This window comes from Pyrus communis, chromosome 17 (genome assembly GCF_041283825.1).
Source record: "Pyrus communis isolate YQ-2024b chromosome 17, ASM4128382v1, whole genome shotgun sequence".
Taxonomy (NCBI): domain Eukaryota; kingdom Viridiplantae; phylum Streptophyta; class Magnoliopsida; order Rosales; family Rosaceae; genus Pyrus; species Pyrus communis.
This window is the reverse complement of record NC_142581.1, coordinates 13123269-13140157: the sequence shown is the minus strand read 5'-3', so window position 1 is coordinate 13140157 and position 16889 is coordinate 13123269. Positions and strand designations below refer to the sequence as shown.

General features: G+C 37.0%; 1 protein-coding gene across 1 annotated transcript; it reads right to left on the bottom strand.

Annotated features, from left to right (window-relative positions):
* Positions 1-14502: 14502 nt before the first annotated feature.
* LOC137708273 (ylmG homolog protein 1-2, chloroplastic) lies at positions 14503-15457 on the bottom strand. Its single transcript, XM_068447315.2, has one exon. The coding sequence runs from the start codon at positions 15357-15359 to the stop codon at positions 14685-14687; it is 675 nt and encodes a 224-aa protein (XP_068303416.2). The 5' UTR covers positions 15360-15457; the 3' UTR covers positions 14503-14684.
* Positions 15458-16889: the final 1432 nt, after the last annotated feature.

Below are 16889 nucleotides of genomic sequence, written 5' to 3'. Positions count from 1 at the left end.
ATTTTCCCAAGAGCCTCACTCTACCCCAAGAGTTCTTTCACAAGAGATCTTTCACTCTAGCTCTCTTGATTTCTCTCACCCATGCCCATGGTAGAGCCAAATGCTCACACCATCTCTTTTGGATGCTTTCCTTCTCTCATCCGTATCCTTGTTTTTCCAAATGCTCTCTTTTTATGCTTTTCTTAATCCAAGCCTTCTCCCACAAAACATGGCTTTGAAAAAGCCACAAAACATGGCTTTGAAAAAACCACAAAACATGGAGCAATTTAAGCCACAAAACAAGCCACAAAACAAGGAAACATTTGGCCATTATCCAACAATCTCCACCTTGGCCAAATTGTACCAAAGTCCATTGGCCTTACGTACCAGCATGCACACTCTGAATCAACCTTGTTGGTCCTGTTCCGATTCAGTTACTGCCAATGCATGTGCTGCTGCTGCAAGCTAAAAATCACCATTTAGCTTCAGACAGGATCTCAACACATCCTCGTCTCCTCCAGCAGGTTTTCCTCCTCTTCATTGTCTGCAACCTGGAAACTCGTCAGCGCGCCTATTTCCAGCAACAACCCATCGAGCCAGACAAAATTCCCACACTTCCTCCTACCTCAGGACCTTCTCATCACCTGTGAATCCCATAGCTCCACCTGCTGCAAAACCCCTGCAACACTTGAGACTAAACATCACCAGGAGAAGTGTTGCTTCGAGTACCTAGAGGGCATACTCAAAGTCTTCCACCACAAACTTGCTAACCCGGCCTTGCACCCGTAGCATTGTGGACCCTTGCCTCCGGAACCGGATCCGAACCTGCTGTCTCTCTCAGATCCTCTTTCCAATTTTCTTCCACGATTTCAACCTTGAATTGCTTAAGCAGTCTTGTGCCCACCATCATCCATGGTCTCTTGTGTGTATCATTCCACACCAAAGAAGCTTGCACCTGCTCCAAACTTACTGTTTCTTTCCTTGCAGTAAAGTTTCACAAGGTTCTCGTACAAATCTGAAAGTGAGGTAAGAAGAAAGAGGCCTTTGTCTTCTTCCTCAACATCAACTTTCGCAGTTGATCCAAGCATCCCTAAACACGGCTTCCATTTCTTCAGGCTTCCATTACTCTCCTTTACCAAGAGCAAAACCGCCTCTCCCTTTAAACTGCTCAACTGAAAATTCCATGGTGAACAACAAATCTGGACCTCCAACGAACCAAAGCCCCCAATGATGCTCTGATACCAATTGTTGTGCCTTGGCCCGTTCGTTAGTGCGGAACCGAGATTCAGATTATAACCTCACCAAAATCACACACAGTTGAACAAAATAAAATACAAGAAATAAAGACACCGAGAAATTTACGAGGTTCGGCAAAAAAACTGCCTACGTCCTCGGAGAGATATTGCTCTTCACTATGAGAAAAACAGTACAAGTTACACATGAGTTAAATCGACATAACCCAATCCCATAACCCTTGTACACCCACTCACAGAATTTTCCCAAGAGCCTCAATCTACCCCAAGAGTTCTTTCACAAGAGATCTTTCACTCTAGCTCTCTTGATTTCTCTCACTCATGCCCATGGTAGAGCCAAATGCTCACACCATCTCTTTTGGATGCTTTCCTTCTCTCATCTGTATCCTTGTTTTTCCAAATGCTCTCTTTTTATGCTTTTCTTAATCCAAGCCTTCTCCCACAAAACATGGCTTTGAAAAAGCCACAAAACATGGAGCAATTTAAGCCACAAAACAAGCCACAAAACAAGGAAACATTTGGCCATTATCCAACAGATAGAACCTAGAAAAAGAGATCCGACACAGATGATGAAAGACGTTCTGATCGGAAAAGAGATAACTGAGACACACCGCCTCCATCTTCCCATTAGAATGACAGAAGATGACGCAAAGACAAGCCATCTCAGCCCAAGACAAAGCAATACATTGCTTTAAACACTACTATCACCAACGCCCTTCACAGTACCAAGGATAAACCTTTCCTCACAAGGCCCGAACCTGTTCCTGACCATCTGGCCAAGAAAAAGCATAATAAGTACTGCTCTTTCCACTAGTACAATGGTCACACCACTCGAAGCTATCGCATGCTCCGGGATCCTAATGAGTAACTACTCGATCAAGGGCATGCTGAAAGTTTGTCAAGAACAAAGCCAAGAAGGAGGAACCGGCTGAAAAGACGAATCAAGGTAAGTCCGATCAATATGAGCTCACCGATGAAGAGGAAGATTGACGCCCAATGAAAAACCTACTTTTAATATTAATTGCATCTATAGAGAACATGAGGCACTTGAAGGAAAAAAGGCTTTCAGTCTTGTACATAGGAAGGGAACTCCGGCAACCATGAGGTGGAACGTCCTCAAGCATTAAAACCCTCCACGAACTATATGTGGTTTCATTCTTTCTTATCGAACTACAAGTGGAACGTCTTGCGCGTGACGACATGCCAGTGCGGGGCGATGCATGGTGACACATATCATCATGTGACGTCATATGAAACGTGTTCCAACCAGTTTTAGTTCCCAAAACGAGCAAACAAAGGGAAAATTTTACGTTCTTGACATTAATGTTTATTAGAGTATTAATTAGTATGGTAATTCCTCATTTAGGTGAAACGTACCCAAGGACAAACTAAGTAAGGTGGCTACGACCTTACAACGTAACCGTGAGTGGGTCTTCTCTTTTAAAGGTAGTATCATATTATAGTTTCCATACTTGTACTTTTGTTTATTTGTGTGAAATGCCATGTTTAACATAGAAAATAATACCTATCTACACTTGGTTATTTTATTATTATTTTGTGAGTATAACTATGGCATGTACACACTTTTGATTCTATATGCTCATTATTAAATGTATGCACAGTGTCACCTTTAGTTGTACTATCCGAGCCAAGGACCAGCTTCACGTGTATGTTCACATGCACCATTTATGTTTACTTTGGATTCAAGTAGGTGCTAGCCTGTCCCTAGTTTTGCATTAGGCAACTAGGACATGTATGTAAGCACTTAGCGCCAACTTCACGTGATTGTAGACTAGAATGTAAATTATACACCCAAATGTTCATGTAGTGACTTTATGCATGACTTGTGTACTTACATAATCTAATGAGCAATGACTATTTGTTATCACTATTACTTTTACCATTTTGTACCCGTATCCTTTTGTTACTACATTTGTTGGGTACTATATAGTGTACTTATGAATAGTATGTTATTTTGGGAGACTCTACTTGTTTTACAACGAGAGGTTATAACTTCATGAAAACAACGGTTTTTTACAAAACTCTGTTTTTTGCCCCACTCACTTTTGTTTTTCGTCCCTTCAGGACTTAGTAGCGGTGCTCTTGTGGCGATGAGGATTATTGGCAATGCTAACTTTACTGGTCCCTTAAAACTAAAAAATGAGATCAAAATCAAATTCTAAGGAACGTAACAAAAAATAAGTCAACAGTAATTAATGGTGTTATTGCTCCCCTTAGGAAAGGAAAATAAAACCGATGGTGAATGAAGGGTTTTACTTTTTTCATTATTTTTTCATGGGTCAAGATGTCATTTCACAAGAGAAAATGATTGCACACCCATTTTTCCATTGCACAATTGTGTTATGTCTCTTTGATTTATTTAATTTAAATATAAAATAAACAAAGGTGTGCATATATAAAATAAAAAATGTGGGTTAATATTACTCTCTCATTTTCAAACCATGATGAAGACAAGAATCCAATTCCAAGTGCAGTTACCCACAAATCAAATGCAAGCTAAACCATGTTGTATAGTTTACGAATAAACAGAGATGGAATATAACCATCCACAGTTTAAGTGATTGCTTAGAGACGGTATTACAAAATATGGAATTTGCTAATTGATCAAGAATATGACTCTATTAGAGTAAGTGGTTATATCAAGTGTTCTGGTTTCCTTTTTGTGCTGACTTGTTCCATGAAGTTGGCATATTGTATTACAAACATGATTATTACTTACAGTTAGGTTGTGTTTGGTAGGGGTGCAACTTGGGTTGGGCCAACCCAAACCCATTCATGTCCAACTCGACTTTAAATCCAAACAAGTAGATTTTTTTTCTTAATTATAACCCGCCCGAACCCAACCCAATTTCAACCCCTTCATTGATTGGGTTGAGTTGGGTTGATCATTTGCCCAACCCAACCCAACCTGATTAACCAAACCCGATTGGGTTGAGCTGTGCAACATGCTTCTCAATGACCTTTGCACCTTCGTGGAGGATTCACTAATGACTTTTGATGGATTATTATAGAAAAGTGCATGGAGTTGCAGAAAGCAATTGTTTTTCTGCTAGCCACACTTCGATTTTTGCTCAAAGGAGGCTTGTAATCTATGTCCAGTTGGGTACTAGCTTTGTTTTTTTGCAGGAGCTTCGAAAGACAAAACTTGAGTGGGGTACTAGCTTTGGACAATGAAGTGTTCCTCTCTGTTTTTTTCTTTTGGTACTAGCCTTGGTATTTCTTGTATTTTAATTCAAACTTTGCATGAACCCGATTGAAACTTGAAAAAGTTGGGCAACCCGAACCCAACCCAAGTAAACCCGAACCCGATTAAATCCGAGCTCGAATGAACTTGATTAAAACCCAACCTAAATCCAATCCCAAATTGTAAAAGTTGGGTTAGGATTGGGTTGACCATCCAACCTGCCCGAGTTGCACCCCTAATGTTTCGTACGTGGAAAATAGAGTTTGAGAATAGTTGTCTTTTTCATATTTGGTAGATTCAGAGTTCGGAAGATTTCCAAGCTTATAAGTCTCCAAAGGAAAAGTCAAATTATAGCAGTCAAATTACAATTAATAGTTGATGTGGCAATCTGAAGTATTATGTCAAATTTTGTACTTTTCAAATTGTCAAATGTTATTTTCTTATTAATATAGAGCTTTAAGACTATCTCCAACCCTTGGGCTAAAACCTAAAATTTTTAACCCAGAAAAATTAGGTTTTAACTTAGAAACAGTTTTTTTGCTCCAACCCTTATGGTTTAAAATTTTAGCCTTATATCATTAAAGAATGAATTTAGGCTAATTTTTTTTTCTTAAAGTAAATTTTTTAAAAGAAAAAAAAATTATGTAGACTATCCTAATTTAATTTTATGAACATTTTAACCTAAAAATATTTAGATTCCGACAAATATTGAAAAATCACTAACTGACACCATGAAACTCATGAAACACTATGAAAGAATATGAAACACATAAAAGATTTTTTTTTAAATTACTTTAGCTTTGGATTTAAATTTGGACCGTTAGATTTTTTTTTTTTTTTTTAACAGTTGGATTTCATCAAATTAGATCTTACCCGTTGAATTCAATGAATTTATAAATATAAAATTAATAAAAATATACATAGATGGTGGACCAGCCACACTAACCCAGGGGGAATCCTGCGCTAAATTTGGCCCAGAAATGAGTTTTGAGTTTTAGCTCATATTTGCCCAGTTGGGGTAAGTTTAGAACCTAAAATTTGAGTTTTACTCCAAGGGTTGGAGTAGGTCTAAATTGTTGTATTTATAAAAAAATGTTGAAACAAAATTTTTATTGGTTGAAATGTTAGTGGAATAAGGAACCCTTTATTAAAATCAATTAAAAATAAATTTGACGTTGATGTCAAATTTGACTACTAATCACAAGGGCTTTAATAGTCTTCAAATAATACTTCGGTTTGAAGATATTTGATGTCAAATATGCATACTGACATCTCCGCCTAAAATTTAACATTTCATTTGAAGATTCCCTAAAAAAATAGAGAGGAAAGTGAAGCCCTCCATCTCATCGTATTCACTTTGCTTCCCCTTAAACCAAAAAAACCATTGATTGCCCTCTTTCCCTTCCTCATGAGTAGACATGAGAAATCATTTTTCATAATTCCTTTTTGTCTACCAAACACAGCCTTGTGTAGTGATTTTTGCAATTCCCTCCCTCCCAATTTTATTAATTTTATCCTTTGATTTTCTTTAATTTGTTCACTTCAATGACTAAAAATATAAAAAAAGCATAAAAAAAAATAATGTGCAAAAATCATTTCATGATAACTAAAATGTATAAAAATCATTTCTTGATTACTAAGATACCATTAAATAACCAAATGATATGATATAAAACATGAGTCTGGGTTAGGCACTGTGTGGGGTATGGGGTTGTACGAGGTGACAACTTAATGAAGAGTTGGTTTGCAAGTCAATTCTTTGTTACAGAACTGTGATTTGTTTAAATGGTTATTCATAATCATAATCATAATCGTTAAGTTTTATTAGTTGAATAATTACGGTTATCCATACCTACAAGTATTTTACCCATTCCTGATTGAATTAGGCAATGTGTGGGGTATCTATGGGGTTGTAGAAGGTGACAACCGAGAGAGGATCCTTGCCGGACAATGGCGAAGCTAGGAATTGTCGGAGGAAGGGGGCGAAATTTAAATGAGAAAGGTTCCAAACTAAATGTAGACAACCAAATTATTCTATATAGTAGACAACATTAAATTCGTTCATATATTTATCAAGACAAACAAGTTACAGTTGTTGCTAACGAGACTTTATGCCGTAAATTTGCTACTCATTGATAGCTTTAAGTGAATGGGGCATTGCAGTGATGCCTATCTCTTTGATCATAATACTATATGGCCTCATTTGGTCTAGTGGATTGAATTTACATGTTTGTCCATTCAAATCCAATCCTAGTACCTAAACGAAGCCTATATTTGATACAAGCAACTCTAGTGTGATATGCCAAATGTGAAAATAGTGAACCTTATTAACTTTTTATTTCAAGATAAAAAAACTGCAACTTTAACCAATAGCCGATGCATTAACCCACTTCAAGCACCAAATTTTAACAAAATTTGAACTCTTTCAAATAATGGCAGCTAAATTTTGCCCAAAAATCTACGATTTTGAGGACCAATCTGACTCCCACAATGAAATTAGCAGCAAAAACGAAGGATTTGGTGAAAAGCTAGTCTAAATCAAAGATCAAATTGCAATAAAAATCGTGTAAAAATATGCATTAAGATTCAATTCTTTAAATCCCAAGCATGAACAAACATATCCACTTATTCATCAATAATCAATCATTCATATCAATAATTAATATGTATATTACGCTGTAATTCTTATAAAGAATGTCAATTAAGCAAATGTTTATGTTAAATTATGAATTAATAATTTAAATTAAAAAAAAAAAAAAAAAAAAAAAAAAGGCAGAAGGCACGGCAGTGGGGCGAGAAGGAAGTGAATGTGTGAGAGTTAGTAGGGATGAGTGGGTCCCCATCTGTGTGTTTTTTTTATATTTTGAATGCCTAGAACGACGCCGTCAGGCGTCTTTTATTTTTGTTTTTCCAAGGCAAAGGACGCGTTTTCTTCGTGGGATTGCTTATAACAAAACACAGCCGCTGCACACGTATGCAGCCTGCAATAGCCATGGCTTCACCTTGCAGGTTTTTCGACGACACTAGAGGGGCGGATCATCGCTTCTAGGCTTGATTTTCGGTGAGTGGAGGGGCAGCCGCCTCTCTTAGACCTTCTGTAGCTTTGTCACTGTTGCCGGATCTTCTTTGTGAGGATCCCGAGGATCCCGAGGATCCTCTAATCATATATGTTCATCGTACATCGTGCGGCTAGTTTTTATCAGGTACTATTTATATTTAATTTTAAATAAAAAAATTTATAATGATTTTTGACCGCACGATGTACGATGAATAATGTTCTAAAAATTGGCCTTTGCGGCCGCCTAGGCGGTGGTGAAGACCCACCTCGATTTAGGGAAAATCATTTCGAAAAATCGATCTGGAGCTAGGCAGTCCTAGGCGAGCTAGGCTGACCTAAGCAGCGAGCAAGGCGGTCCTAGGTGGATTTGGTTTTTATTTTTATTTTTATTAATTGTGTGCTTTTTTATTTTTTAGTTTCATAGTGATATACTTATAGAAATGATGTACCTAATTTGCAAAGAATGGATTGACTACAAGTTCATCCAATTGTGAAATGAATTGGAGAACTTTTGAGGGGATACATACAATAAAAAGAAGAAATAAACTATATGCAACAACTAAATAGTTTAATCTATGTTCAATCCAATGCAAGAATCATAAATAAGAAGAATTTAGTCTATCATACAAGAATACTCCTCATTATGATTCTATGCACTCCTCATTATGATTCTATGTTTATTGTTTTTTAAATATTGGACTTGTTAGATGGATGTACTTTGTGTATTCTTCTACTTTTATTTTTGCATTTTGTCATTCTTTTATTATCCATACAAGTATATATATTTTTTAAATATAAATAAACACTTATTTACAAGGTATATAATAAATTTACATAATTTGCCTAGGCTGCCTAGGATCCGTCTAGCTGCCTAGGCGATAGGCCCCTGCCCGCAATCCAACTAGTGCTAACATTTTTTAGAATATTAATGATGAACGGATGTGATTAAAGGATCCCGAAGATCCTCACAAAGAGGAACCCGCGAGAATGCTCCTAGGTTACAACCTAATGAAAAGTTGGTTTGCAAGTCAATTCTTTGTTACAGAAAAATGATGAACTCCAAAACATCATTATTATTATCGTGACAGTTTCATTTCACCGTGTTAATACATTTCATTCTCAATTTTTAATTTTAAAAACAAAACTTTCTTGTGCAACATCATACGTCACAAAATTATTCAAACTTGTAATTTTCGAATTAATGATCTCTTGACTATTTTTAGGCCAATGGTTCCATCATTATACAAAATGTCATATATAAAGAAAAATTCAACATTTCTTGACTAATCTCACTTTGTTAATTATATTTCTTTAAAGTGGTTTCAATTATTCTTTTGAATTTCATCTTCTTGGCTAATGGTCTCTTGGATTAATGCTATGGCTAAAATGCTAAAAAGATATTACTTGAAATAGATTGATTTGATTAAAATTTAATGAAATGTTAATTGGATTGGTGCAATATGCATGGGGTGTGATATCTCTATCAGTTGCGAATAATTTTAAACAAATCAACCGAAAAATTATTATAATCCACTTACCTCCAACTCTAGCAACTAGCATCATCATCCATCGAAAAATTAAGAGTAAATTATAGCAATGGTTCCTCAACTTTAATCAAATTAAAGCAATGGTCTCTCAACTAAAAAGTTATTACCATTGGTCCCTCAACTAATCAAAATGTGTAGCTAGGGTCATTTTTGTCAACTTCGTCAAAATTTTATCAAAATAAGTTATGTTGGAAGGATCATGGCTACAATTGAGGTTTCTCAACTCATCAAAACGTGTAGCTATGGTCATTTTTGTCAACTTCATCAGAATTTTGTTAAAATGAGTTATGTTGAAAGGACCATTGCTACAATTGGATTAAGGTGAGGGACCATTGCTCCAATTGGGTTAAAACTGAGGGATCATTTCTCCAGTTGGATTAAAGTTGAGGGACGAATGGTAATGAATTTTTAGTTGATGGACCATAGCTGCACGTTTTGATGAGTTGAGGGACGAATGGTAATGAATTTTTAGTTGAGGGACCATAGATGCATGTTTTGATGAGTTGAGGGACGAATGGTAATGAATTTTTAGTTGAGGGACCATAGATGCATGTTTTGATGAGTTGAAGGACGAATGGTAATAAATTTTTAGTTGAAGGACTCTTTAACTCCAATTAAGTTAAAGTTAAAAGATCATTGCTACAATTTACTCAAAAATTAAGGTCACCAAATATTGGAGTTGATTAGGCTTATATATATATATATATATATATATTATCTCTTATGCTAAATTGTTTTAAGTATATAAATAAAAACAAATAATAAAGACTCAATTCAGACCATAATCTGGATCTATATCTTATGTGTGTAGTAAGAGACTAGTAATTTAATTATTCAGATTCGTCCAAAATGGTTTGATAACCAACTATTTGAAATTTAAAAATTAAAATTGTACATATAGCAAAAAATAAATTGAAAAATGTCATCAACTTTGAGATAAAAGGTAAATTCAATTAATGTTTGGGCCTGAAATTCACATTTTCGCTAAATTGAAGTCAATCCAAAAAGGGAGCTATGAGTCTCAGCCCAATGGTGCAATGCTGATAGCGTAGCCAAGTTGTGGATAAGCTAGCTAGGATTGAGATGTTTACTGATGAGGATCATAATATTCCAAGGATCGAATATTGTGGCTGATGGGATAAGGAATAAACTGAATGTAGAGGAAGATTAGGTTCAGAGTCCTGGTTCAAGAGGAAGGGCCCAAGAAAGGATGGTGATAAAGTTTCGACTGAGTATATTCAGAGAATGCCGAGGAATTAGAATATTTTCAAAATTATACAACTCAGCAGTTCTCACCACTAAGAAATTTTTCCCTATAAATAGAAGTGGCTCTACAACTTGAGAAGCCCCTCAAATCAACAAACAACTCAAAACGCTATATGTGAAAATCCTCGCTCTACGTGAAACCCTTCTCACATCCCTGAGAAAAACACTAACTATCCTAACCTTCCCACCATCACACCTTCAGTTCGAATAAGAGAACAACACTGGAGTTGTAGAACCAGGCGATTCAGAAGCACCTTTAATTCGGATCAGTGAAAGAAATTGCTTCTGGTTAATTGGTTATCTATTCAAGTCTCAGCCGGTGAAGGTTTTTAACTTTTTCACCTAAAGAGTTCATCTCAGTAGCTTATTGGCAAATTGAGGTGTTACCAAGTTACCCTTGTACAGTACAATGAAAGTCGAACTAGTTATTAAACTTCACAATGATCTAGTAACTTTATCTTCATGTTCTAGAACCCAAGGCTGAGACGTGTTCATTACTTGACCATAATTGCTCGAGTATAGAAGTCAAAAGCACATTCAACACCACCACCACACCTATGCGACCCGCTTGACTGAGTTCAGTTGCAAGTTGGCACACACTCATTCACGAAAATGACGTAATTAGTTCATAATTACTTAGTTACACACCACGTAAACTTTGTGATTTCTAAGTTCAATATTTCCATATTATTTACATATGTTGGCTCATGCATTTCAAATAGACGGGAGACGATGCCCATAACCAGTTCCAGGTTATTATCCATATTTCATAAAGGACAATACTATCTCATTCTTTTTTTCTTTTTATTTTTTTATTTTTTTTTAAGAAACGATATTATCTACACTAAAAAGGAATGAGTCAGCTTAGCTTTTTAACGAGTTAGCAATAATATGAGTCAAATTTGTCTTTGGCGAGAGTCAAACCTAAGACCTCTCACTTACAAGTAAAGAGAAATATCACTAGATCATAATATTAAGTGGCGTGTGGAGTTCTAGGTTCAAATTCACCTTTATGTTTTGTCTTTTTAATTAGCTAGTTCTATTGCTTTTAATCAAGTTCCGTCGTCGTGCCGTGTGGGGTTCTAATTCCAACAATAGAACATTCATTCCTTCATCTCCGCGACAAGAATTTGATTCTTGCTTTTCTCCCAAGTGTAATTCTCTGTGCGCCATGTATAAGCGAATGAGAGAAGAAAAAGGTCACAAAAATTCAAGAACCCTAATTACAGTTTAACCGAAAAGTTTAAACATCTCAAATGCCAATGGATGGCTCATACCATAATTAGTCCTAAATTAGTACTTGCCACACCATAAATCTATTATATGTAGCTACAATTTTGCAATTCATTGCATCTCGTCCTTTTTATAATTTAGATGAATTCACATGTTTACCTAATAAAAATAGGAAAAATAATGAATTAAAGAACTTATAAATAGGAAAAGTGAGAAAAATTAAGTTGATCTGATTTCTGTTTTTAGGCATCTAATTACCAATTTCGTGAAAAAAGCTTACACTTTTCTTATTTTTTACGTGTAAGTAAACAGTATTTGGTTATAGATTTCAAAAGAAAACTTACACTTTTTGGTTCCTTATGTGTAATCAAAGTTCTAAAAGGCGTTAGACTCTAGTTGGACGGTAGACAAAAGCCTAACGCCTAAGTGGCACTAGGTGAGAATTTTTAGAACAGTATGTGTAATTAAAAGGGGAAGAAAGTTAAGTAGTAGAATGATTTTCCTACCCATTTTTAGTAAACAGCATGTAACTTTAAGAATCAAAATGATAGAGGGCTATTATTTTTCTAAGCCATTTATTCTGTTGCTTGGAATCAATTTGCTGGTGATTTTGGCTTCTTTTTGCTACTGTGGTAGTTCTGTTTCTGTTATTCATTGGGATTGTTTTTAAGGCATTTTTGTTCTGTTTCAGCCTGCTTTTATTGCCATAAGTGTTTTTTTTTTTTTGGTAAGTAAAAGTCCATTAAACCAAAGGGATATAAACAAAGCCCACCTCCAAAGAACCAAGCCCAATACTAACACAACCATGGCCCATACACGACCCCAGCTGAAGGACGCCGACTGCACCCGCCGCTGTAATCCCATGTAATTCAACCGGCGAACCCCAAGGTCGCCAAATTGCCCCATTTCGCGTACAATCCGAGCCATCCTGATGATATCCGTACTCCTAGTCCAAACACCGTCACCCGAGGAGCTTCCTGATTGAAACTCCAACACCGCGAATTCAATTCTATCGGAGCATTTACGGTGGAAGGTGGCGGTACAAGGTGTCAAGGACCCAAACCGAAGTTATCTGCACCTTCGCGCGCATGAAGGAACCATTGTTTATGGACAGTTCACTTTTGAGCTAGATGTCGAAGGCCTGGATAGAATTTGGGAGTCCGAATTTGGGAGTCCAAGAGGGAAGATCGGCTTGATCTAATACATCAGCGAAGCAAGAACCATCCATAAGGGGTATAGGAAACATGCCAAAGGAAGAACAAGGAGGGATACGGGCTGCCCCCGACTCAGGCCGCAGCTAGGGTCAGCAAAAGCTAGAGTGCAAAAACACTTACGAACCAAACGGGAAAGAAACTGAAATTGGAAGGTTGAGATTCTCACACAGCACGGAGAAACGCTCTCACGGAAAGAGAAGACCTCTCACCATCGATATGGACATTTAATCATATCAGTAAGCATAAACATTCAATAGTTCCCCTAATATGAATTAGACTATCAGCCAAAACAGGAGGAGTTGAAAGAAAAAGGTTTATGAAGATTGGTAATAGCCTAAATGCCGATAACATTAACACAACACTCATAGAGAGAAGACCTATCACCAAACGGAGGGAAACTATCGTTCAAGAAACACCAGAAGCTTTGGGAAGCACCAGCAGCTACAAGCAACATAAACCACCATCATTTGAGAAACATCAATGCTTATATATCTAAATTTTGGACATTCTCAATGAGGTGGAGGTTGTAGCATCCAAATCATGCTTCTGCACTCAGATATGAACTAACACGTTCATTGAAACCCAAATTAAAAGATTCATCTCTCGGGGATGTCTCTTCTTTATTTACCGATCATAAGATGCGCCAAGGAGGTGCGACGGATGCTGCCTCAATATCGATATGGACACATACATATCATTTAGCATAAACATTCAAAAGTTCCCCTAATATGAATTAGACTATCAGCCAATAAAGGAGGAGTTGAAAGAAATAGGTCTATGAAGATATTAGCCTAAATGCCGATAACTTTAACACAACACTCCTAGACGTTTCAAACAATACCTTTTGACATAACATAGAGAAACGCAAATCCACTTTTCCAAACTAATCCCCAGTTCTGGAAATGAAAAACTTAAACAGGACACCGTTGCATGCCCAATCTTCATCAAAGAGAAGATACAAAAAGCAAAGCATAATCACATTTCTTAGTCAGATTGCTCCTTCAAAGACGTAGCAGTCTTTATATGGTCGTTTAGAGACAACATAGTCAATTCAGATTCCCTAACAAAGGGTTCTTGAAATCAGCCAACGCAACGGCTATACATCACTTAATTCCACTTAAATTTGACCGAAATCAATTTGAAAGAACACCGAATCACAAAACTATCATGCAAACTATACCTATTCTGCAAAATAAAGTACTGCTAACAAAATCATTTTAGAAGAAACATAAATAAGCAAACTACCTCACCCAGCTAACTCATTGCAAAACACATCAGAAAATAACCCATGTTAAAACTAATTCATAGAAAGTAAGCCTTAAAATTATACTGATGGAAGCAGGTTAATTACGTTTTGTAATTATAAAACCTCGTCCTGCCAGCAGTATGATCTATTAAGCAAACTGAGCCGCTCAAATCACTTTCCTCATCCGTTTGTGACTATAACATACTTTCACCCTTCTCTATTTTCTTTCCTTTCCTTCTCTCTTTCGGCATGAGAAAGCACATTAGTTGTTGTCACAAACGCTGTTGCTTCATCAAAATTCATCATTAGTCTAGAATAAACAACAAAGTGCCAAGCTTTATAATTTCTTTCCTATCCTCATTTGGCTACATTCACACATGATATAATCTCCAGAGTTTCAAAACAAATTTGCCATGTAAAAGCTGGACAAATAAACAACGCTTAGCGCCTGCGATTCATACCAAACTGCAAAAACACATACAAAGGCGTATTGAAAATCTATTCCACAAAACCTGTCAAAATTTATATATTTCATACTGAATTCAAGTTATTACAGCGTTATAACCCAACACATAATGAGCAACCATAGAAATCTAAACATTGAGCTAAACAACAAATAAGTTTCCTTACCCAATTGATCAAAACCGGTTCACCAACAAAACCCGCCAATTTTCCTCTTGGAATCAGTAAGTTCCTCTACTGTTGTTGAGAATCGACCCGAGCGTGCCCAAAACTGCGAAAGCCAAGAGAGGACTAACGTCCAAGGTATCGAAAATTGGCGGAATTATATTGCGGAAGAGGTTCAAATAAGGATCGCAGAGGTCCCGAATAGCCGAAAGTGGTTGACGGTCCCAAGGAATATTAGGGAACCAGCTGAGCAAAACCCTAACCATCAAAACCCCACTGTAGATATCGAGCCATTTGGAGAGTCCGGCAGCGACCACCGTCAAAGGGGTATTCAAATAACCGCTCGGGCGGTCCCTGAGCGCCGCAAAGAAGAGGGGCCCGGCGGCGGATCCGATGGAGGGTCCGAATTGGGAGCCAAACCTGACGAGCGAAATTGAGAGGCTGCGGACGGCGGCTAGGGTTAGGGCGAAGAGGGTGGTGAGGGTGCGAGTTGGGAGGTGGGTTAGGGGCGATGGGGGCTGAGATAGGTTTTGGGGGAATAGGGTTTGGGGGTTTGTGGTGAGAGTGGCGTAGAGGGGTCTGAGGGAGAGTTTGGGGATTGGGTTGGTGTAGGATTTGGGATTGAATCTGAGAATGGGGGTGGGAGAGAAGAAGGGTTTGAATTTAGCCTTTGGTTTGATGGGGGTTGAGGTGGGGAAGAACATAGCTTGAGACGCCATGACTGATGCCATGCTTTGATTGGGGATTATCTGTTGCGGTGAAAGAAGGAAAGTAGCCAAACACCGAACCACTCTTGTCTGGTGTATATACGACTGCTTTGTTTTTAGACCGTACAGATAAGCGAAACACTAATTGCATATTAACAAAAAGAATTGTTTTATTTATTTAGATCAAGTACTGACATTCATTGATATGACGTTTCGAAGAAGTACAAATAATAGGATAGGGTGCACTTAAATATGTCTCGACAAAAACTTTGTTGGCAATTTCAACCCGGTTGAAAATATCTCAATCTGACTTGCTCTTACGGAACCAAGGTTTAAAAGATTGAGGAAAATTAGTCATTCACAACCACTGATCAATGATTCCTCGAAAAGTTAAGAATTAGTAATCCTTTTGAGAAATCAAATGGACTCTATTGATATATATGCGAGGAAGGTAAAATGAAAGAAGATGAGTTTTTTTTTTTTTTTTTTATCACTTAGGAGCTGTGCTTTGAAATGCTTAGCAGACCGTCGGTGATAAAGCCGAAGGAAGGTAAAAGGATTTTTTTTAATACGAAGGAAAATTTGTTTGCCTCCCTAAGCTTTGATTTAATTACAACTTTCGTTTTAGCAAATATTGATAAGGTGATGCTATTCACATACCTATTTTTATCTCTCATATGTTTTTCTTAATTTCTCGCCGCTAGACCGAATAAATTGAAAAAAAAATTAATAAACAAAAATTAATAAGGATGTGTAAAAAATAAAAAAGATGTGTGAATAGCACTTTCATATTGATATTGAACTTGTCACAATGAAAAGCGATAGTTTTTTGAATAGTTTTGTTAAAACCTTTTGTCTCTTTTTTGCCTTTTAAAACTTAATTTTTGGATCGATGTTTTAAGAGTGTTATCAAAGAAACCGATGCTCAATTCTCTGACTCGTGTTAGGCCATCTCCAACCGAGGGCTGGCCAGAGGTCTTGTTTTAGCCATCTGGCCCTCCAAGATTCTCTAAGATATTAATATTTTAATGAACAGTACAAGGCCATATTTACCTTCGTCTCCAACCAAGGGCCAGAGGGCTCGTTTTAGCCCTACCACAAAAAACCATCTCCAACCGAGCGCCAAAGGGCTATAGGGCCAAACATAATTTATTATTTAAAAACTACAACTTAAATTCAAATCCAACGGCTAAGTGACGTCAGTAGTACATCATGATGTCTTGCATCATATTACACAATATGATAGTGGAGGATGAGCGAGATGGGTATATTGATGGAGAGTCCGATGACGACCAAGAAGATTCAAATAGGTCAAGAAGGGCTCATGCAAAAATATATGATGGATCTAATTTGCATTTCAATTCAAGAACTGGTAGTATCTCTGACACACCCCGACCGAGATCAAGGCATGCTGGGCGTCACGTGGAAGTGACGTAACCATGTGCACAATGCAGAAGCTAAGAAATAATAAAAGTACGAATAAATAAAAACCAAGCTATACACTAAGTAGATAACATACACGTGCAAGCGTAAGTGTGAAAAACAATATTCAGA

What these genes read in the sequence shown, in the direction of transcription:
- LOC137708273 (XM_068447315.2), bottom strand. Translation starts at nt 15,359, where the DNA reads ATGGCATCAGTCATGGCGTCTCAAGCTATGTTCTTCCCCACCTCAACC.